General features: G+C 36.5%; 1 protein-coding gene across 2 annotated transcripts in view; it reads right to left on the bottom strand.

Moving 5' to 3' along the window:
- Window positions 1-24904, bottom strand: part of PTPN3 (protein tyrosine phosphatase non-receptor type 3) — a gene marked incomplete at both ends in the record, with an annotated part of 168030 nt that overhangs the window by 39418 nt on the left and 103708 nt on the right. For both annotated transcript variants that reach the window (XM_080339540.1, XM_080339541.1), the window contains 5 exons: window positions 2894-3070; window positions 4183-4317; window positions 9168-9340; window positions 15943-16006; window positions 21067-21155. In XM_080339540.1, the coding sequence (XP_080195666.1) occupies window positions 2894-3070; window positions 4183-4317; window positions 9168-9340; window positions 15943-16006; window positions 21067-21155 (638 nt within the window). The remainder of the gene's footprint in view (window positions 1-2893; window positions 3071-4182; window positions 4318-9167; window positions 9341-15942; window positions 16007-21066; window positions 21156-24904) is intronic.

Genomic DNA, 24904 nt, shown 5'->3' with positions numbered 1-24904 from the left:
ACACAGCAAGTCATTATATGAGTTTTACCTACGTATTTGTCTCAAAAAGCACTATATCAGAACAGATCAGTTTGAAGGTACATTTTGACAAAAAGGACTCAAGACATTGCCCAGGGGCTGAAACAAAACTGGTGAAAACCATCCCCCACCCATGAAATGCAGATGGCAGCCTGAGAAATACAGAAGAGTGATATCCGGCACATATTGCAGCTTGCACAGTCTTGAGCTCCAGATACAGTAAATGAAATAGATGCGAACATATTTAGTTTATAAAAATCAAGCAGCTGCATGATTATAATTAAGACTTGAGGGCCCAGACATAACAATTCAGTGATTAAAAATTAGCATTTTACAGTGTTTTCTAGAAACTCTCAAAAAATGTTTCAGATTATTTTTTTTTTTATACCAAAGCTATTCATTAGTTATAATGAGCATTAACTAACACCTTTTTTGATAGTCTCAGACAGCAGGCTAGGCAGTAAAAAAAGAGCCCTCTAAAGACAATGAATATTAGCAGGACTATGAAAAGCTACTCTCTCCTCTAATGGAAAAGAAATACTGAAATTGCAAATCTGGTTTTTTTTTTTTCCCTGACACATTTTAATTATGTCAGTTCAAATCCACTGAAGACCAGCATGGCAAAAATGGGTAAGTTGGATTGAAGTGATTCATCAGTACACTGCAAGGCGTTTTATAGTTAATATCTAAATATTACTGAACTGTGGTAAAAGTCCAGGACAAGTGTCCATATTTAATATCGAAGATAAGTTAAACTTTTTTGTTATAAAACAGATTTAGCTGATAGGGTCAGAGTCTCTCTTTCAATAAAGCATTCAGGGCAAGAAAGATTTACTACATATATATACACTTAATTTTTCTTTACATTTTTCAACAAGGGGAGTGAGGCAAGTAATTAATACTGCAAGAATAAAAAAGAAGAAAAAACTGGAACGTGGACTAACATAAACTATTGAAAGTGTCTGTATATGATTACTGTATATTTTAACTCAACTGTTAAAAAGCATTAATTACCATTTTACTTCATGAAAGACTAACAGTCAGCCCAACAAAGGACCATTCATTTCATGTGTTACATTTTCCTTGCAAAACACACGCTTCTAATTTAAATTCATCAGATTTATGCAAGCATTTTTTCAGTTACCTAGCAAGTATAAGATATTACAGACATATCTAAAAGAACAAGAATGTGTTGGGAATAAGACACAGAGAAAATTTGGTTTATATCAGGTAATAACAGTCATCTTCTCCACAGTGAGTGATATTACTGAAATATAGCATAGCCATTTAGTGTTCAGAAAATAAACAAATGTGCTATTATCAAATTTAGAATATCCTATTTTCACTGTCTGAGAAACAGCACACAAGCAGGCTGTCCCACTCCATTCTCAGTAGGCACAGGAGAGGTGAAACAGGAAGGAAAGGAAAAAAAGCAAAACTACGGGGGAAGAAATAAAAAGGAAAATAAAAGAAAAAACCCAACACGTACTAACTGGCCGGACACAATCTCCCAGTCATAGAACAGGGCATAGCAACCTCACTTTCTGTCTACAGTTTCTACCCCTATCATCTCCTCTCATGGTCTACCTCTCATGATTTTTACTAAGAAAATACTTCTAAAAGTGTATAATATTTAAGTGTTAAAACACAGAAAAGACAAGACTTCCTATCTATGACTATTCACAACATCTAGGGGCATAACTTTTACATATTATAATGGCTATTACTGACACTACTAGTACTAAGGTTCATCTGACTCAGTCAGCAAAATAGAAATACAATTTAAAACACCACAGTGACAAACCCCAAATATGCATATATGCTGAGTTTGCCCTTGTTTCATCTAAACCTCTCTGCTGCAGTGTAGTAAAAATGATAGTTTATTAAAGTTTGAAGAAAACAGTTTAAATCCAGAGTTTAAAGCTACAGTTAGTGGCTGCACACTGTCACAGAGATAGGTGAGTCCCACCAGTTTCCATTAACACATTGCTTCTCAAAATACATCTTGCCTTAAAGTTACTAGGGATCACTAGAAACCATTTTATGTTTGTAACATTACAAAGGAACCTGCATTTTAACACAGTATTCTCCTCAGCTTAAAGTTTTAAAGTAGCTCAGCTTTCTTTTTGAGACTCAATGATCAATGACTTCATACATTATTTCTGAAATTAATATTGTGTTAACCTGAAGTTTCTCATTAGGAAATGTCTCTGCAAATTCAGAGTGAAGCCACACATAAAATGTAATATATAAACAAGCAAATAATCAGTGCACAAAGACAGGTGCTTCGAGCCCTGGAAGCAAACAGTGGTTAGACTGCTGCAGGGGAGAATAAACTTGGTCTTCAAAGAATATAACAAAAGTGCCTTAAGGCAAAAAGCAGAGACTGCCTGTAGATAGGCATCTACAGTTCCTCAGAAGAAAAGATGTGTGACCACTGGCATTATCATGTTCTAGTGTTTACTCAGGTGTAGGATCTCTTCCAACTGACAATTCTGAGCTGATTTTAAGAGTTCAGTAAGCCTTCCTCCCCCCCAAAAAGGAAGAATTTACAACAGGTAGGTAAGGGTTGCAGAAATTACTAGGAAACTGAATATTACAGACATTAACAGCTTATCTAATTTTACTGAAAACTCAACTACTGAGAACTGTTTAGGGATGAAGGGCTGGTTTCTTTTTAACTTGTCATTTTGTATATCACAGCATTTGCACTTCAGCAATTTGTCAAAACAGATCTTATGCAAACACAAAACTGTTTGAACTCATTTTAATATTATAACTAAAGATGTTTGTTTTATAGTAAAACTATTTGGGTTTTGTTTGGTGTTTTTTTAAAAAAAATCAAAATAGATGAGTTGTTTGTAGAAGTCCTTACCTCCTCTGTGGACTACGGTTCTGAGAGAACTCTGAATCACTGTCCTTCGATGTTGGAGAGCCCTTATATGTATAAAAAACATCCTCTGTTTCAGTAATATAACTAATTTCATTTGTAAGGTTATCTACAGATGACTGTCGTGGTTTACGAATTTCATGACGTAGTCTAGGACTCCGCCTTAAAAATAAACACAAACACAAGTTGGAGGATCAGAATAATTCATAAAAATTTATCAAAGTGAAATACCTATCCTATTGCAATCTGTGTCCTGAAATCTTCATGACAGGCCTATAGATCTCACTAGTTATCACAGGATAACTCAGGCTGAAAGGGACCTATGGAGATCATCTAGTTCAACCTTCTGCTCAAAACAAGGTCAACTGAGGTCAGAGCAGACTTCTTAAGGCTTTATCCAGTCAGATTTCAAGAAACTTGAAAAATGGATACCCTACAGCTTCTCTAAGCAACCAACGCTCAGCTGTCCTGGTGGTGAAGCAGTTTTTCATAATATCCAGACAGAGCATCTCTTGTTTCAACACATACCTGTTGCCTCATCCTGCCATGCCACTATGTGACACTGAAGAACCTGACCTCATTCTCTAGCTAGCCTCCTCCTAAGTATTGCCAGGCTGTTATTAGGCATCTGGGAAATGCCTGCTTCTCTGGACTGAACAAGCACATTTTTCTCAGCTTCTCCTCACAAGGAAAGTGCTCCAGCCTCCTGACTACCTTGGTGGCTAATACTTTTCTGAGCTCCCTCCAGTTTGTCAGTGTCTTTCTTCTGTTACTTGACACAGAGGTGGCTGCAGCATTCTAATAAGGTCTAATGAGTGCTGAGCAAAAGGGGGATAATCACTTCTCTTGATTTAACATCCATGCTGCTGTTAATACTGCCAGGTTGCTCTGATGACTTTGCTGCCAGGGCACACCAGATAACTCATGTACAGCTTGCTGCCTATGAAGATTACCAGGTCCTTTTCCAGAGAGTTGCATCACAGGCAGTACTGTTGCACTGGATTCTTTTTTCCCAGGATTTCGTATTTGTCTTCATTAAATTTCCTATTGGCCCATTTCTCCAGACTATCAAGGTCCCTTTGGATAAAAGCTCTACCCCCAAGCTTATTGACTTATCCCCTAAACTGCTGTCATCTGCAAACTTTATAAGCAAGCACTTCAAGTCAAAAAAACACCAAGCAGGAGAGATCCCAAGACAGACCCCTGCAGTAGTCCACTTGTCATTGGCCTCCAGGTAGAGTATGGAGTATGGGAAAGGCTGAAACTAGATTTACCAATTAGGGGTAACAGGAGGTGATCGAGAAGGAAGGCTTTTGGTCTCTAGATGCTCAACAGATAAAGATCGTCTCATAGATGGGTTCCAAACCATCCCGCCTATAACTTTTCTGCAGTACTGGCTGTTTACAGATCTGAAAAGAAAAAAAAAGCATATGTGAATTATTCTGCACAGAAAACATAAAGGAAATAAAATATGCTTATGAAAGTCAATTTTATAATTAATGTGTTCTAAAGAGTGCCCTGTGCTTACCCTTCCTCACTTCTGCATTTCCAGTCTCACAGAGCCATTTGCTGTCCTTCATCTGTGGCAATCAAACTGTTTGTTAACCCCTGATACAACGCTCATCGCAAGCCTGGGTAAAAACACTTTTTTTTTTTCTGGGAGTTATTTTTAATCCAATTGTGTTTAAGTAGATGAAGGGGAAAACAGGAAATTTGGTATGTCCTATTGGCACTGAGTGCCTGACAAAACATGGTTCACATACAGGCAAAAGATTCCAGATGTTCCCTGTTAAAACTCATATAGGGGTAACAATTTACTAACAGCTTCACTGAGTACAGGACTATTTTAACCATCTACCTGCTGCCTCAGCAAATAAGAGCTACACCAGACCACTCTCTGTTTCCAGAAGGAAGCCACATTTGAGTGATGTGTTCCTTATAGGAATAAGTCATTAACAAAAGATCTGACATGTAAAGGGATCCCCAAGTCTAAACTGTTTCTTGTGACAAGAAGCTGACAAAGCAAGGGTTGCATCAGAACCTCAGTGAGGAAAGCAATAAAAATATCTTACTAGTAGAATTATACAGCACAAATACATTTTTAAAGTAGATCAAAATTGATATAAACTACCTTTTTACATAGCATTCCACAAGACAAGCAGAAAGAGAAGCTGCTCATCCTCAAGTTCATAGGCCTAGGACACCTCATGGAAAAGAAGCAATTTGAGTTACAGAGAACCCACCTTTGGCTCACTATGTCCTGAGCTGAACATAATGGGTGGCTGGGATAGCAGAGCATGGAGCTGAAATGTCTTAATTTTACATAGCATTAAAAAAAAAAAATTAAAAAAAAAAAAGTTTATGCTGTGGTTATTACTCATGCTAATATCAAACCTTAAGTATGCTTTGCACTGTACTGCTTTTGTTTATACAAAATAAAAAGCAATCCAAAACTTTTTGTATTCTGAAGTATCTTATATGCCTTGTTCATTATTTTAAAGCAAATTAATTCCTTCAACATCTAAATTTGTACTTTTAAAGCTTCTCCCAGCATAAAAACCAAGAGGGAAGACTTAATATGAAGCATCGACACATTAAAATCAGTTGCCTATGTTAAACTTAGCAAACACAGTCCATGAATTCAGGAGAAGCTTTTGCCTGTATTATCCATTTTATTTCTGTAAGTCTCTTCTGTAAGACTAACTCCTCTGGTCTTCTACAAAAACAAAGAGTTCTTCAAAGAAGCCTTACATGGGTAGAACAGAGAGGGAAAGTGGAAAAAGAGGATGTATTATGAAATATGCATCTTGAGGAATTCCACAAATTGTGCATTAATCAGCTTTCCTTTTTTACAAGTGCCTATCCATGCATTTTCCAATGCAGGTGACTTCTGAGGTGCAATGTAACTTGTGTGATGGAAGCCAGAGCCCTAACCCCAAACTCTAACCACAGAATCACTTTAGCAATATATTTTCTAGATATTTCAGTTAAGGTATATAACAATCTCCTGAACTCCAAGCAGCTGCTCTTCAGATGTCAAATATGAGGATATATCTCAGCAAACAAACTGAGAGGCTGCCAATGCCTTTCTGGATTGGGCTGCAATATCTTGAGTTGACGGTTCCTTGCTCCCATTTATTACCAAGGTTATCCTTTCTGGAAAAAATATGTACACTTCTTCCTTTTCAGCAAGGGATAATGATGTGCCTAGGAGAGGTTATTCAGCATCCAGTCCAGAAATGTTGAAAGAACTTCCCTTTCAGAATCTGGGAGATGTGATTCAGCCTCCCCTTAGAATAAGGCTTACAGGTGATTTAACAATTCACCAGCCTAATTTAAATGGAACTTCACTAGTACCTTACCCTAAGAGAATGTAGAAGGCCACAGAAATGTGCTCATAGGAAGTTGTACTAAAGTGTTCCAAGAGTTGAACTATTTGAACTGATGCAATAAATGCCAGGATATCTGCCTCACATGTGTAAAAGAATACAGTACAAGAAAGCTACAAATTCCAGATGAAAACTTGTTGATACTTAACACAGTAAAACCTGAATGTAACCCCCTTCAAAGATGAAAATAATCACTGAAGCCAAGTGGATCCCAAAACCTCCACAATTGTATGACGTCGTTGGTGGGGATTTTGGTTTTTTTCAATGCAAAATTTTGGTCCCCTTCCTAATGGAGACTGCATAATTCCTTTTTTTTTGGTTGCATAGCTTCCACATGAGTTCGGAGTCATCCCTGAAAAGGGACATGGAAACTCATGTTGTCTCTTACAGCATTCCCTAGTCAAACAAGTAGAAAAGTAAAAATCACCAATATATAACAGATGACTTCAGAAGTGGTAAGTTCACACCTTTTTTTAAAACTTTTGAGAAAATTTCCTTAGTGACAGTGACCAAGCTGACAGGAACTACTAAAAGACTTCCAAAATGACTGTTGCTTATGTACTTTAGCAGTCTCATAACAAAGGTTGTCAAGTCATTTCTGCCTCATGTAGATCCTAAATTTCACACTTGTTGCTGCATTAATAAGGCCAAGGAATGCATTAGCACCAGGGATATCATTAAGCTGATGGATGGTATCACAATGAATAGTTCTCCCTAGAAATTCCTTAAGAGCCTAAATAAACAATTCACCAGAGATAATGTCTCAGAAAATGAACTTACTTAAAACTCAGTTTTTCTTAGTAACTCCATTAAACAATGAGAGCTATCCTGCATGCTACAGGCTTTTAAGACATTTTAACAGTAAATTTATCAAAAAAACACGAGTTGGGTAAAAATTTGAATGATACTAAACTGGTACCTTTTGGAACTCATACTATTTTCTTTCTTAATATTACAGGGGCTGTGCCATGCCTGTGCATGCACGTGTATATAAAAGCATCAGGATTTTCAATCTGTTTGCAAGTCTGAGAGAAATAAAGGACTCCAAGACATGGCAATCCTACAAGCTTTGAGAAATTAATCTCCTCTAAACCTTCAAGTCCATATCACTCCATAGAGGAGCTAATTCTCAAAATACAGGTCTGTAAAACATTAGAAAATTAGATTACTATTTATACAACTACTTATTTTCACTTGCTTCAGTTATGATCTAGTACTAGGTAAAATTATGGAATTCCACTCTAACGGAGACAAAATTTTATCAACCTTCTTACTGTTGGATAGCCCACATGGGTTAACTGCTTCATTTACAATCAAAATTCCACTTGATATGAATTTCCACAGTATCTAGAGAGACATGACAGTATGAGAAGCCAGCCAGCCAGTAAGGTCTAGGAAGCTATTTGAAGTATGATACCATTCAAAAGCTGAAGCTTATCTACATAGGAAAGAGAGAATCAGTCTGACAAACTAAATGTAAAGTTAAACTGTTAAGGGAATACACTGAAAAAAGAAAAACAAAACCCCACAAACAAAAACAATAAAATACCTCTCTCTCAAAAAAAAAAAAATTGTCAGAACAAGAAGGTTTCTAGAGAGTCTACAGAGACTATAGATGATCAAGGACCAAAGAACTCTCCAAAATCTCACATTCAGAGAAGACAATGACATAACACTTTCTTTTTCATTCACTAGTAGTATGAAATATTTTTGATATGTTTTGTGAAAGTATTTTTTTCAGGGGTAGGTGGGGACAGGACATAGACAAGATGATAACACACAACATGAGACATCTGTAGCTGAATTGCTGATAAAAAAACAACAGAACAAATCAACATAATGAAAGAAAACTCTGAGACAGATACTTATTAAAAAAAAACCCAACCTAAAAGCCTCTAAGATGAAACAGCAGAACTACGTGAGTATAACCTCCCACTTTAAACTAGTGATTTAATCTATGTAAGATTTCAAAAAGACAATTCACAAGGTCACTTAAACCCATAAAGAAACTAAAGAGCTAGGGAGTAGGGTCCTCACTTGTAGGAGTTACCTATCCATTCGTGACATCAAAGAGAATAGGAAAAAAGTTTTAGATTATAGTGAAAAAATATCAGCAGTGAAGTCTTAAAGAGATATCAGTTTGGGGCAAAAATAAAGGTCAATTGTGAAGAAATGCAGAAGGACAATATTACCTCAGGCGACTAGACAATAAACTGGCAGATTAAGTTTAATGGAGTTAGAGTCCAGTTGGTGCATATGGGAAGTAACAACCCCAACCTCATACAGGAAAATGACAGGCTTGATGTTTTACTTTAAGGGAACTATATCTTAGATACTACTGTGAAACTACCACGCCCATGACCAACAGAACTCAACAAGGAAAATAAAAGAGTAGAAATGTCACAAAAGTGATATCTTGAATGCTTGGGTGAGACATCTCAATGTCAGTAATAAGTGCTTGGTATGATGCACTCCAGAAATTGCCTAACATATTAAATAGACTGTGTGTATGCCCTAGTGGGTAAACAGTTCAAAACGAATCTGTTCTGCAAACTCTTATTGGATCAGTAGCTACTTAACATTTTTACTTTCTAGTGTTTTTATACCCCAAACAGCAAGTTTTAAAAATACCACTAAAATATTATCATGTTCAAGTATCTTTTTAGGAAATTATAAGAAAAACTCTATTGTAATGATGTCACATTGCAGAAACTGAAACCACAGTTATATAACTTGTCAAATAGTTCACATACAGATTGGGACACAGGTGCGGACAGAACTGAACACTTGATACTCTAACTTGAGCTATCACTGACACAAATACTTCTGTTCCCATTATAAAGCAAAGTATACTTTCACACCATACTTACTTTGCTGGATTTCTAGAACCCAGGGTCCAATAATGTGACAGTATCTTTTTTTCATGAGGTAGTGACTTCTTTGCCTGAAAAAATGTGTGATGCTCTACACAAGATTTCCATAGATTTTTGCATGCTCTGTAATTTAACATGTTGAAGGCAACAATATGCTCTCTGGATTCATTCTGTAACAGTAGGAAACACCATGTTTCAATATATACAAGCAGATCAAACACAGTAAACAAGGTCACAAACCGACAATAATATTACCTTTAACTTAAAAAGAAAAAATGCATTTAGGAAAACAAAAAAAAACAACGTATAGTAGATTTTGAGCTGGAGATGGCCAAAATAGCTCTGTGACTAGATGACATTCTAAACCTGCAAAATGAACACTTTAAAAGTTTGAGCAACACTGAAAAATGATTAAGTTTTTTCAGTTCCTAATCCTTAGAATGTTAACGAAATATTTAAGTTAAGAGTGGTAAATATTTTGTATATACCAGTATAATATTAAACTATCAAATATAGTTTCAGATTTCCAGTCAGGTCTTGACCTCCTATGACAAAACTCTTTAAAACATTCCATTAAAGGTACAACGTAGAAAGGAAAATACCCCTCAATCTTTGAATTCAAACTCTTCACACAAGGCTTCAATTCAATAATGTTCTTTCAAGAGCCATAACATGCAAAATGCATCAGCTTGATAGTCTTTTAGAAGATACTAAATATGTTAACAGTGATCCACCTTGTGGGAAAGACAGTAGTTGTGATGTGACTGGAGGTGCCGCTACTGCTGTTCAAATCCAGTCCTGCTTTCTGGATGATAACATGAGGCCACGATGAGGAGATCAAAAGGAAGCACAATACAAAGCTGTGCGTCTTGGTGCAAACTGTCTTTTGTACCTTCAGTGCCAAAGTGCCAGTGAAATTCAGGTGTAACACAATTGTGTCATCCATGTTTATGTCCTTGCCAGCTGTAGCACTTGTTAAGTTACATCAGATCCCAAGACACTTTTGCACATGATAAATGGTTAGTTAATGTAGTTATTGATGCAAAGAAAGTGGAACTAAGAGTAAAGTAAAGAAAGGAAGATAACATGCAACATGAGATAATTGCTATCACAGCTCAGCATGTCAGTGAAAAAGATCAAGTTTTTTATTTCATTGCTTATCTTTTCCACTTGCTCTGAATTACGACTGAATTTTGACATCTCAGCATATAACGAGGCAGGCAAACATATCAGTAAATTCTAGCTCATACTTTGGAGAAAGTCAGGATTTGGGTTGCAAAGACTTTTTATTCAAAGACTCAGAAAGATCTAATAAAGCTCTTTCTCATGCCATCCAGCAAGAAATAGAGATCCCACCCAAATAATACCTCAATTTCTAGTTGCCATTGTCCTTTTGTTTGTTCACAGCAACAATCCCATAAAGAAGTAACTAGAGACCATTTTGGCTGGGATACTCTATTTTTCTTATATCCTTTCTATTTCTAGGCAAAGTTTACAAATGTCATGCATCAGAGATCAGTGCCATATTCTGCAAATCACTGTATGACTAATTTAGAGAATCCATGCCTGAAATAATGATTTTAGAAAACTGATGAGCATCTCAAGGGAAAGATAACAAGGATGTGCCTCTTGATTTTATATAGGCACTGCAAAACTTTTAACTGATTGCAACCTTTCAGGTACATTTTCTCCCTAGTAAAACATCTTTTTAAATACTTTTTTCTTTTTTATTTTTTTTAGAAATAGGGTTTATTATTTGAGCCTCACACATACTGGAACCAATTCTTCTTTGTTAGTTTGCCACAGTTGCTTCTAATTAGTTTATACAAAATGAAGCATACAAGCATAGTAGAAGTTTAACTCAGAATTTCTTGCAATATAAAAAGCATACATCAAAGATTTAATGACAAACAGCATTTCTGACATACTCGGTTGGTTGAGTATGAGTTGAAGTGCTTTACTACTCCAGAAGACAAACAAAAAAAGGAAGCATATAGATATTTTTGCTATCCTAGAGCACTGACCTTTCAGTTGCCACAAAAATAATTTTTTTCAAACATCTCAATGATACTGAAAAGCCATAGTGTAAAGACAATGAATTAAGTACACCAAATATTCTGGTTTTAAATTTAGGTTTGAATATAGTAATGAATCTTGCTCTCTACATCACAAGGGTGTTCTTCCAACTGCTGTCACAGAAACTTCTAAGTAGCTCCTAAGAGGGCTAAAAGTTTCAATATGGACTTAAACTAGGATAAATACTTTCAGGAGTTTCAGAAAAACTTACTCAATTTTTAAATTAACAAAATCTTTTGTTAACATAACCATCTGGCTCACTAACTGGCCACCTTGCAAGTCATGCTACTGAATCTATGCACTGTTTTAAAGGCGAAGAGAGCTCTAGCAGGATCCAATGATCTAATGTCCATCATACTTCAACTCAAATTCAAAAAGAATGGCATTTTAATAATTATCAAGAAATGAGGATTAGATAGATCCGTGGCCATTAAAGGGAACAATTCTAAATAGCTAAACTGGGTGTCTTGCTATTTCAGCATCAGTGAAGAACTTTGAATCACATGTATGCCTCTTTCATTCAGAGAGAATCTGAAATTATCTACAAGCAGAGCAAGTAAAAATATATATTAATATGCAGAAAATGAAGTTGGTTTTAAGCATTAGATAAGCACATTGGAAATAAAGTTTAATTTCTGGATGCTTTAAAATGCTGCCTGTAAATCAGCATAGTTTCTATTTCTACCTTAAATCTTGTACCCTTCATAAAGTCTACACATCATGAGCTTTTATAGCATCAGACATTCACTGATTCATGAGTCTTGCTCCCCGGTCCTTAAGCTGCTCTTCAGCAGAAACAGAAATATTGCCTAGTTCTAGCAAATAGCTGATCAACAGACTGAAGCAGTAAAAAAGGAGGTGAGTAGCAGGGAGAGAATGAGATAAGGCAAACTGAGTCTTCAGAACAGGGACATAAGGAAAGAAAATAAGAAGAGAAATAAGGAGAATAAATCATTGAAACACAGCACATCTCGGATGACTGCAAATCCATAGCCTTTGAGAACATTCTGTAGGTTTTGTAAAGAAATCTAAATATAACATACAAAACTCTGAAATGTTATAGCATTGTCACCACCTTTCACAGAATGGTTAGGGTTGGAAGGGACCTCTGGAAATCATCTAGTCCAACCAATCTGCTAAACCAGGTTCACCCAGAAAAGATCGCACAGGGATGTCTCCAAGGTGGGTCCTGAATGTCTCCAGAGAAGGAGACTCCACAACCTCTCTGGGCAGCCTGTTCCAGTGCTCTGGCACCCTCAAAGTGAAGAAGTTCTCCTCCTATTCAGATAGAACCTTCTATGCTTCAGCCTGCGCCCGTTGCCCCTCATCCTATTGTTGGGCGACACTGAAAGGAGTCCTGTCTCATCCTTTTGACATCCACACTTGAGATACTGATAAACATTGATGAAATCCCCTCTCAGCCTTCTCTTCTCCAGGCTGAACAGACCCAGCTCCCTCAGTGTCTCCTCATAAGAAAGGTGCTCTAGCCCCTCATCTTAGTAGTGCGCTGCTGGACTCCCTTTAATAAAACCCTGCCTATGAATACATAGTATCTGCTCTATTTCCCCATCATTCTTCCATCTTCCCTGCTTTCAGCCTCATTTACCTATTTCCTCATGTATTTCCAAGCAATAATCTGGTCAAGCCAAAGACTGACACCACCTCAGTCATCTGCCCTCACAAACCCCTCATGAGACCCACCATTCCGAAGAAAATTCCTAGTAGTCCAGCTACCCAGTCCCATTGTACTGCAGCAGCAAGCTTCCCAAGCAATACCACTGAAGTACTGCAGGTGTGCTACCCTAAATTTCAAGCCAAGGGGCCTCACTGACAAGGATGGATATATCTAGAGATTTAATAGCACACTTAGTCTGCTTTTTCATATGTTTTGAAAGAGTAAAAAGGTCATGCAGCTAGCCCTATTTTTCCTACAGTTCTGTAGCTTTAAGCATGATACAGTGTGCATTACTGTAATCTTAGTGGGTTATGAAATAAAGAACTATGATCATGTAAGAGGAGATTAACTAAAAGTATCAAGGGCCTTGAACTGTCATCATTTATCAAACACTTAACCGAACAGACTTCAAGAATGCAGCCCTCTTCAAAGGTGACACTGTCTCCAGAAATTCAATTTCTGACAGCAGTCAAATCTTTGTAACAAACACATTTTATATGATCTTTAAGTCCAGGAACTGTTATATATTGACACTTAATTCTTCCATATTAAAAAAAAAAATACTAATCCTGTAAATACACTCACTTTACTATCCACTGTTACTAATCACTGCCAGGGAGAGTTCTGTTCATGTGTTTATTCTCACAGACGCATTTGGAAATTGCTGTCCATAAGTTTGCCCATATTTGTACACATGAAGATACTTATAATTTAAAATGAATGCTTATCAGTGAATTTTTAATCCACAAATCCAGAAGTAGATAAGTACAATTACATACAATATGTAATACAATTACACTGAGTTAAATACAAATACAATTACACTCACAAGATAACAGAATGGTTTCCCAACCACTCATTTCTTCACACAGCAAAATATATATGAACAGACTGAGACAAGTTTGTATATAAACAGTATATTTGCAAGCTTACAGCTTGCAAAAAAATTTAAGACACCTCTACAGTGGGTTAGGACACACTCTTTCAGAAAGAGAAAACTGTCATTTGTGTATACTATAATGTTATTGCACTAAGCTTACACATATCTCTAAATCCTAACTTTGTTTACACATGAGCCTTGAAAAGTAAGAACATGTACATAGATGCACACTCCTCAAATTTGGAAGATACCAAACTGCAAGGGGATAAAGGAAAAAAAAAAAAAAAGAGAAAGAGAAAAGAGATGAAAACATTCTCCTTTTGGTAAAAAAGCCTCCCTAGCAATCTTTGTTCAGCAGACCCTCTAATCAGTGCAGGTCAAGAGGTCATCTTGTTACAGAGTCACAGAATGTCCAAGGTTGGAAGGGACCTCTGGAGATCATCTAGTCCAACCCATTTGCTAAAGCAGGTTCACCCAGAGCAGATCACACAGGAATGCGTCCAGGCGGGTCCTGAATGTCTCCAGAGAAGGAGACTCCACAACCTCTCTAGGCAGACTGTTCCAGTGCTCTGGCACCCTCAAAGTAAAGAAGTTTCTCCTCATATTCAGACGGAACCTCATGTTTCTATGCCCATTGCCCCTCATCCTATTGTTGGGCACCACTGAAAAGAGTCTGGTCCCGCCCTCTTGACAACCACCCTGCAGATATTTATAAGCATTGATGAGATCCCCTCTCAACCTTCTCTTCTCCAGGTTGAATAGACCCAGAGCTGGGTCTATTCTCAGTCGCTTCTCATAAGAAAGATGATCGAGACCCCACATCATCTTCATAGCCATCCGCTGGATTCCCTCCACTAATTCCTCATCCTTCTTAAACTGGGGAGCCCAGAACTGGACACAGTACTCCAGATGCAGCCTCACCAGGGCAGAGCAGAGTGAAGGATAGCTTCCCTCGACCTCCTGGCCACACTCCCCCTAATGCATATATGATGTGCACTAGGACACTAACGGGGCACTCTGCTAGCCTGAGAGTTATCCATGAAACAGGAGCCTGGCAGCCCTTAAAGAACCCTTGGAACCACCACCCAGTTCCCAAGGAGAAGTAGCACAAAAGAAGACATGGTGGCCAAGTCTCCTGCAGGGAGGGGAGGGAGGTCTGAGAGTTTGCTAGATCAGAAGGACCCCAGCTACACAGCTCCTATCAGTTTAAGAGCTCATTTACTACCAGTAAGAGACTTCATAAAGTTTATGTGTAATTTAACATTTACCTTTTACTATCTATTTGAGTTCTGCCCTTAACTAAATTAAGATATTTATGTATCTACAGATCACTAATTTTGGTGCTTTTTGTGTCATATTAAATATTCTCCTCTCTTTATAAAAAGATAACTTACCTGTTCACATTGTGGCAGCACAATACTGTAATCAAGAGTTTTTTTTTCCTTAGTAGATAAACTAATATTACAAATGCTCTGAAAAAGCACACAGCATTATAAACACAACTCTTAACAGCAGAAAAATTTTATACCACTTTTATCAACTATCTTCACATATTTTGACAACTTCTAAACCCCTCTGTGTTACACACAGCAGGAGGTGTACTGTCCCCCTTTCCAAACACGTCTTTCAGCTGCAGAACTCCTCTTTTCTCCAGGAACCTTCCTTTCTCTCAGAACTCTGAGCCCCATAAGCAGAAGAGACCTCACAAAGTCCACCTAGATGTGTTAAGCAGCTGTTTAGTAGTTTGACAGCATTGAGGAACTCTACAGAGCAGAGTGCACCAAAGAAAAGAACAGCAGATGCTGGCAAGAAAAGGGAAACACATTGGGTTATAAGTACTGGAGAAAGGATGAAGATCTGCATGTTCCTCATATCTCCATGGAAGGAAAAATTTGCATGGAAAACATACAGTCCAATAGCCTGAATATGGAAGGATTCTAGAAGGGAAAATAAAATGTGAAACAGAGCAAGAATAAGAGAAGAAGAAAAGCAAAGGCAACTTAACGAAACAGAGTTTCAAAGGCAAGTTACCACAGAGACTTTTGATAAGCATTTGTTGTCTTAACATTTAAGAAAAAACAAACAAACAAACAAAACCCCACATGACCACTGGAGCAATATAAAATTAAATGCCTACTTACATGTTTTTGCCGTTGTTGTATAAAAAACTTTTTCCTTTTAAAGGAAATTTTTAATATGTTCACCCTAAAAGAAACAAACAGACCATGAAATACTAATCAATGTTGAGTGGGATAAAATAATGAAAAATAATAAAGTGTACAGCAAGCCTAAAAGATTATAGCTGTTAGATGTTCAATGAATAATATGCAGGCACCTCCTGTGTTGAGTGGTAGATGAATGTCAAGAAACTCAAAGGAAAAACTTTAGCTAAGAAGGAAAGGCCTTTTTCAAATAGAGATTCTTCCTCATTTACTCTTTAAATAGTTCACATAGCAATTCTCTCCCACCAAATCTATTCTTGCAGCAAAACTTGATGACATCCTTTACTAAACTGCACAAACGTTAAATGTGTCAAGTTTGTGTAACTTAAAAATCAGATGACAACTGTGACTCAAGGAACAAAATTTAAGACCTTAATGACATGACAAGGCTGGTCATACAACATCTGAAATTTCCCAGAGATTTCACAGAATTGGCTTCATAATGTGCAAAATATCAGGCACTTGTGTGAACAACTCAAATTTTGCAGTTAAAAACCTAATTGTAGAAGGATAAAAACTGTAAGAATGAGTGTTAATATATTTTTCACTTCAATTATTAACATTGCTACATAATTTACATAGTAATTTCATAGAGAACTGAACACCTCTTTCCTATATATACATAGTATGAATAAAGATTTTCTAAGGTAAGCATTACAATTGAAAGTGGTGCGTATCAGTTTTCTTAAATTAAACAAACTTCTACACCTTCCTACAGCAAAACAAGATTTGTCTAAAATATCTAAATTTTGTCTGCAATACATCAACAACCGAAAACCTACACATTCTGGAAAAAGAAATCTGTGATCAGTTGGAATTAAATGGATGCCTTGGGAAAGCTATTTAAGGTCTGATCAAGTCATATTTGCCTGAAAAAACACCATGACAGGGTTTTGGAAGGTTGCTGCTAAAAGTGTCAGAAGTGATAATGTTTCACAGCACCTTAGACCTCATCAAGTATGAACTATATCGAAGGTCACCTCTGTTCTTACCCCAGTTTTTGCATCGCTCTCAACAAGTGGGACAATGGCATATCATTCATTCCTCACTGCCCATGAGAAAGATACACCTCAGTTATAGAGCAATGTCCTTCATTGACACAGAGTGTATTTGCCAGTTATGAACAAGAGAGGTGATGGAATGAACAATCCCCCTCTTGCACAAAAGAAGTGGAAAACCGAATGTGTGCCCATTTCTGAAAATTCTTTTCTCTTTCAATTACAGAACCACAAAGAACCAGGAATTTCATTAACACTACTCTTTGGCAACCAGGCAAATTATTGTACAAGTTAATGGAAACTTGAAATCATATCTGCCTCTCCTGTTAGGCCAGCTCTTGAAATACTTGTGCCATTTTACTTTCTGCCTCAAACAGTAAAGAACTGAACTGCTCATCTAAAAGTTCTGCATTCTGAACTTCCCAATAAATTATATAAACTTTGAGTTTTATTTACTGAGATGCAACTCATTTATTAAAAATAAAAATAATCCTTTCTTAAGCCTAGTGCTACTCTGTCTAAACCAGTACCAGTCAAGCTTTGTGCTTCTGCTTCTTTCTTACCACATTTCTTTGACTACCAAAATTCTCTCAGTCCCTCTCCTCTCCACTCCCCGCTACCCGTTTTTTATAAAACATGATTCACTGTATGACCACATAATCACTTCAAGACAAATCAGGGCTTTAAGTGTCTTTATTTTGACTCTCCCCTAAGTACAGCATCCCTCTCAATTCCATTCATTCTTCTTAAAGTACAACTAAACCTATTTAGCAAGTGTTCTTTGTCACTGAATTAATAATCTGTCAGATTTAACATTAACTAAAAACCATTTGCAATGTTACGCCTACAAGTCGAATGAATGTTCACATATAACAGAATCCACAAAAAAATCCAAGAGATTAAGGCATCAAATGATTTAGATTTAACAAGTGCTTGAAGATGTCACATCCAAAACATGATCTGGATAGAATGCAGTTACTCTTATTCTAACTGGTGGCTCAGCTGCCCTATCACTCACCAATAATCTGTTCAGTGACTATTCAACATTCACAAATAATTAAATTTCACCATTTATTTGTAAAATGCTCAATACCATAGCATATTAATAATGATAAATATTTTGGGTCCCATCTTCCTATCATTCACAAGGGTCAAAACAGATGTCACTTAGTAGGCAACAGAATTATTCATTTCTGATCAAATTGGCAGTTCTGTCCCAGTACTTAGTGCTAACAGCTAGTATTTTTGCCTTGAAGCAAAAATTTCTTCAAGCTCTAAGTCTTATACTTTGCCACTTTTCAGCAGGAAAGGTTCTGTCAAATTTGCTATGTAAGACTGTCAAGTTGTTTTTTTGAATTTTAACTAGCAATGTATTTCTTCAGCAGTTTTGCTGAAGTTTTCAAAGCAAAGAAACTGCTTATGACTAGCATTTAATACACAACCTTAGCTGCTGATGTAGAGAGTGCTTGTATGTTTTTTTCCATTAAGATAATATTTTACTTGCAAAAAGAAATAAAAATTAAAAGTTATCACAAAACAGTTGAGCTCCCCCAAGAATAACTTTCCAGAGCATATAAAACACTGCTTTAAATCCAGAGCTATTTTTTAAACCTGTCTTGACTTGCATTGCCTCTGACTGATCAGTCATCATATGTAGGTTGCTTTGATTGAAAATCCTCTTTTTGCCAAGGCAGTACTCTCGCACTGCCTCTGCTCCTGAAAACTTTTGGTCCCCTTTGACTACTACCATATGGCATAGTTGTATTGTTGTCATCCGCTAATGTTGCAGAGTATTTTACTCAGTTTTGAAGAGTGCTTTGATGGTGTTTGCTGCCACCTGGAGTTCTACCATGTTTATGGCAAAGCCTGCTGAGCCCATGGGAAAAACTACTTACTACGAATGGTGTTACATAAAAAGTCTAAATACCATTTCTGTCAGGAATTTCCATACCTGCACACCTTCAGCCCAACTAAGATACATTAGAACTCCAGGTATTACAGAAATATATCCTGCTTTGAGGTCTAAAAGGAAATACAAAGTATCTACTACAAATACAGCACAGTCTCATCTGCTCTGGTGACTTTCCTTGTTTGCTTTTTTGTTTTCTTGAGGGGTTGGGGAGGAGTGGGGCAGCGGGCAGGGAATGGACAGTGTTCCTGCATGGAGGATTATGACTAACTCATTCAAGAAGCCAGAAAGAAAATACGAAAAAATTATCCCCTATGTAGTGAATTTTTGCTCCTTTCAAGTCGAGAAAATATTTTTAGAGGGAGAGTAGGAAAGCTCGGAACAATTGCATTAGCTGTCAGCTCAAAATATTGCTGCCTAAACATCACATTTTAGAGTGGTAATTGTTAGAACTGAAAAATCTGTGGGTTTTTTCCCCTCAATTTCTTTTTGTGAATGATGTTTTATTATAGCATCTGTGCTTTATCTCTCTGTACTGGTTTTATAATAGCATCTGTGCTTCATTCTTCTGTGGTCTCCAGAAGTAGAATAGCAGAGGAAGCTGTGAATTCCTCCTGTCTTGTGTGCTATAAAGCTCTCTTTCCCTTCCCTAACAAATCATATAGTGCTGCATTTTAAAATGCCAACGCTGTGGCTTTCAGGAATACCTATTATCCATTCATACCTTAGGTCACTAAGTTGACAGAACAAGACTTGCAGAAGACAGAAAATGTGCCTCCAGCTGGCACTTTTTAAAACCTTGAGCTGTTTAAAGAAGCTGATTAACATCTGAAAGGGCAGAGCTCAGGGCACAAAGATGAAAGACAGAAGTTTTATATGTTTTATTGTGCACCAGAAAAATGGAAAAATACAAGATATCACTGAGCTGGATGACAGCATAATTGACATACATTTAAGATGGTTATAGTACATCCAAGTGAGTTGAAACATCACTCACTGCAAAGAAAAAAAGAAAAATCCAGAGACTCTGCAATACATTTTCCACTAAAATTTAGATTGAAACCCATGTTTTTGCTTTCTCACAGGATATACCTGTTACGTTGGGTTCAGTATAAAAGGATGAAATGACTGAAGTATTTAAGAAATATTGCTTAGAAGGACCTTTTTGTATAATTAAGGAGCACAAACCATTAGAATGCACTTTTCTGTCATGATTAAGAACACTACACCACCTTACTGAAAATGTTCTCCAGAAACACTGTTACAAATTATACAAGGAAATCATGCATAACATGATAAATCTATATTTTATCAAGTATACAAAACAAACCCATACTTATTTTAAAAAAGAAACACTGAAAAAATTATTCCTGGTCCAATCAGAAAACCTTATGGAAATGCCCAGCCTCCATGTAATTTCTAATTTATGTTATCATTTTTAGTATAGTATAACTAATAAAGCCCATAAGTACTATAAATACTTATAGCTTAACTAATTTCTAATGTCATTCACATTACAGTCCTTGTGCATGTTGCTTCTTCATAGACATTATTTTCTACAGTGCTATCATGCATTCTAATGTTTTTAGTATCACAGAATAATGCAAAGGTCTGTCCCCCAGAGACTCCAGAATTTGCTAACGTTATATAGCCTTGTTTGATGACATTTAAAAATTTGTCTAAATCATATTATCCTAGTTCCTGTAAATCTGAAATTCCAAATAACTCATTTTACATTTCTTTTCTGAGAACCAAGTATCTTTTTGCTGAATGATAGGATAAAATGATCAGACCATTAGCTGTTGAGCTTTGCTAGTAATAATCTTTTTATAAAAAACATAGAATTGGGTATAACAGCTGCAAACCTCTAAGACTACATGGTCCTCCTAATCATGTACTCACACTTCTGTGTAAATTAACTTGATCAAGACTTCACACAGTGCAAGGAGTTCAAAAGTCTTAGAGAATTAAAAGCTCAGGCAACAGGTTTCATTTTTATCTCAATACAAAGAAATGCCATGATACCCCATAAAGAACAAATTTTTGTACTGTAGGCTTCTTTGGAATAAATGTTAAAGCAAACAGAAATAAGATTTTAAAGCCCAGACATACTTCTTTATTAGTAAAGGAATTTACCAGGGATAGAAGCTTGTGCAGATGAGTTTTCTATATACAGCAATTCCACTGGATGCAATCCCAATCATGAGATCTAGATTATGGAGATCCTGCAAAAGAAAAATACTGTTAAGAACGCAGACACAGTTTGTGTCATTCCTATTTATCTACTTATAAATTAATTTTCAAGTTTTAAATACTTAAATTTCTACTCCTGATGCAAAAACTCAATCACATATTTGGATTTATTTTCCCATGCACGTCTTTCCTTTGATGTTGCCTACTAGGTATTATGACATTTCACACATTAACACACTTTGTAATGTTTATCTTACTACACTAGATACTCTTTAGGTCAGTATCAGACTAAATTTTCAAGTCCAGCCGTATTAATTTAACCATGGGAAAGAAGTTAAAGCATGTCCCAAAAAGGTCTTACCAACAAATACTGGCCAGGAGGTGACCACTATTCTGCATATGACAGTATGCTAGAGGAATATACACATGTACACGAATATGGGATACACCGAACTGAATCCATTGTTAACTAAACCAAAAACTAGACATTAGCTTAACACACTCAACTGGAAAAACAAATCCATCAATTTACAATCCTTTATAGTTATTGAGATACTCAAGAGGTAACACATGCTTTGATATAAGCAAACACTCGAGTTAAAAGAAGAAAAAAAAAGTTCAGAGTGAGGACACCGAATGGTCCATTTGAGACTAAATCCAAACTGATATTACAAAAGTTACAAACCTTTGCTTCCTGTTTCTCTATGATTGACACATACTAAGATGTTATTACATAGATTTCTAAACAGAGCTGACAACGTTCATACATCTACATGTAAGTATAGAAGCCATTGGTTAAAACATCAGCTTTGACTCAAAAGTAGTTTCAGACTATTTTGTAATGCACAGCCGAAGATAATGGATTCTCTTAAGGCCTCCAGTAGCTTAGCTGCTCCTCTAGATGGTAGTCTGTGCTCAGTTAATATACAGGTTTCTTGTACACCCAATCCCAATTTCTTTATGTTAGTAAGGTACAGAAGAATAGAACAGGTAGCATGAGCTCTAACAATACTGCAGAAAGTCTACAATAAATCCTTTATAAATAGTTATAAGAAAGGCATATGAATGAATGAAGCTGAACCTAATTTGCAATGTGATTTATAAACAAACCTCCAGTGAAATACCACAGCAGTTCATAGAGTATGAGCATAAACTACATAATACGTAGTGCCATAAGAGTGAATATTGACAAGATGAGAGCAATAGTCAGATCTCTGAGAGTATAATAAAAGAAAATCTTTAGGTGGGTAACAGTCTGAATACACTCAAGGTAGCTCAGAATCAGCTGAAATAATTAGTAACCCTCAGCAATCTGCTGCTCCACTTCGCCAAGAACTGCTGCTAGAGGAGCTTGCTGAATCTCCATCAGAAGCAGCTCCTAAACTGTCAGTTTATGCCAGCATAATACAGGAACCCAGAATCAACACCCTATTATTTTAATACTTGGGGAGAAAATGAAGGTATTTCTGGAGATGAATCACATGGAATTTAGCTGCCCCTGCCAATGATACAGCCAACCTAAAGCAGTGCAGAAACCTGTACTACTCCACACTTGTAATTTATTCCAGGTTTCTGCTTTAAACAACAACAAAAAAACCACCAAAAACAATAAAACACAAATAACCCCCCAAAACAAACAGAACAACAAACAAAACACCGCCCCCAAACGAACCAAACACACACAAAAAAACCCAAACAAACAAACAAAAAAATCCCAAACAAAAAACAAACAAAAACCCCAAACAAAACAAAACAAACCCCACACCTGTGAAGGAAAAAAAAAAACAGCTTTAGGAGAAAAAAAGGAAAACCTACATGATTTAGAAGAAATAAAGGATTAGCTAAACACTTGATAGGGATTAATTAGGCTAAACTACTCTATTTTCTCCAGGAGCTTTGTCAGAACCAAGTTCATTCCCCACCCCCCTCTGCCTCAGTCCAAAACACTGATTTCCCATGTTGCAATGAATTCTCTTGTGTTAAACTTAAGAAATCCAAACGCAAGATTTCGGACCAGCATAAAGAAACAAGGTCTCCCGAAAGAAAGGTGATGTAGAACTGCAGTTATCTCCTTTTCAAAACACCTATGTTATTAAATTGCACAACTAAGAAAATACATTCATATATTTTTCTTTTTACCTGTTTCTTTATAAAAATCATTTAAAAATTATAAAGATAAAAAATATCAAGCCAGGCATCTAGCTAGTTAAATACTGATTCATATTTGATTTCATGTACAATTACCATCTGGACTTATGCAGATATGAAAATAATATTAATTCCACAAATTTCCTTCCTTCATCTCTCTGAGTAAAAATGAAATATGAGTTAATATCAGACTAATTATTGAGCAGATGAGACAGTGGTCCAGAATCAAAAAGAGATTAGGACTTCAAGAAATCTCAGTACAGTTTTAAGGTCTTGAATTCACTCTCCTGCCTGTCTTAACAGTATTTCATTTTTGAATATTACAATTTTAGCAGTTCAGATCTGTCCTCAGAGAAAGTAGTGATGAAAACTGAGCTCAGATTAATTCACTAATGGAAGTTTCATGTTTAGTAAGTTACTAAAAAGAAAGCTCGCTATCCAACTTTGTACCATAAAACATTAAAATTAAGGCAACCAGGTACTAATTTGTATAAACGTATCCTACTCAACCACCAGTGCAGAAGCACCAGCTTCTTTTGGCCATTAGTTTAAAACCAAGGTGATACCTGGTTCCTCTGCTATACACAATCTAAGAGGACTAAGACAATTTTAGCAGCAAAGAGATGAATCCTAAGGACCCACAGAGATAAACCCTTTCAAAAAGCCATAGTTTAACTGGTCACTGCTAAATCTGCTCAAACCACTGGAATCTGACAAAACTGAAGGAGTGATTTAAGAGCAGTACAAAGCAGGGGGGAGGATATCAGCAGACATGGCAAATATCCCTGCCAAAGTTGGGGAGTAATGTGGTCACCTCTTAAGAAGCAGCATATTGGTGGGAGGTATCTAACTTTCACTAAAAAAAAAAAATCAGAAATGAACTGTTTCAAACTTCAGAAAAGTGTCATTTACAGCCAACATGGGCTACCAGATAAGACCAAATGTTGAGGAGTAATCTTCTGCAGGACTACTGCAGCACAGGCAAAACACTCACAAATAGAAGACTATGTCGAGAATGTCCACTTTGATATAATTCACTGCTGTCACAGACCTTCAGGGACATAATCAATGATAATATGTTGGTTGAAAGGTTTGCCTCATGGCATTCAGTCCAAACAACAACTTGTAATCAATGTTTTAGAAGTACAAAGCTTCAGAGACTTGAAAAAAAAAAACCAAAACAAACAAAAACCCCCTCACACATCTACTAATAAACCTTCTTCTCAGCTTCTGGTAGTTTAAAGCTAGAGGATATCCAGGATCAGAAGCTTTTGGTATGTTTAATGGAATCTAGTGAATCACTCTTCCACTGAACTACCTAATAGTTCTTGATATCTGTTTCACCTCAGGTATCCATTAAAATAGCAGAAACCCCCACAGTTCAGTTGCATCCATATAGAAAAAGTTCCTTTTGCTTAAACGTATCTTTTTCTAGGAAGACTGAAGCTCCTTAGATCTTATGATACCAAACCAAAAAAAAAGCCCCATTCATTATTCATGTTCTCCATGCTGCTCACCTGCTACAGAAGGCTTTTCCCTAAAACATTAATGATAGTTATCCTTCTCTGTACTTTTCTTATCCACTTTGAGATAAAGAAGAACAAAACTCGACATCCACATTATATCAAAACAC

This window comes from Nesoenas mayeri, assembly GCF_963082525.1.
Source record: "Nesoenas mayeri genome assembly, chromosome: 2".
NCBI classification, from domain to species: domain Eukaryota; kingdom Metazoa; phylum Chordata; class Aves; order Columbiformes; family Columbidae; genus Nesoenas; species Nesoenas mayeri.
Note: the sequence above shows the minus strand (reverse complement) of the source record. Positions and strands in the feature narration are given on the sequence as shown.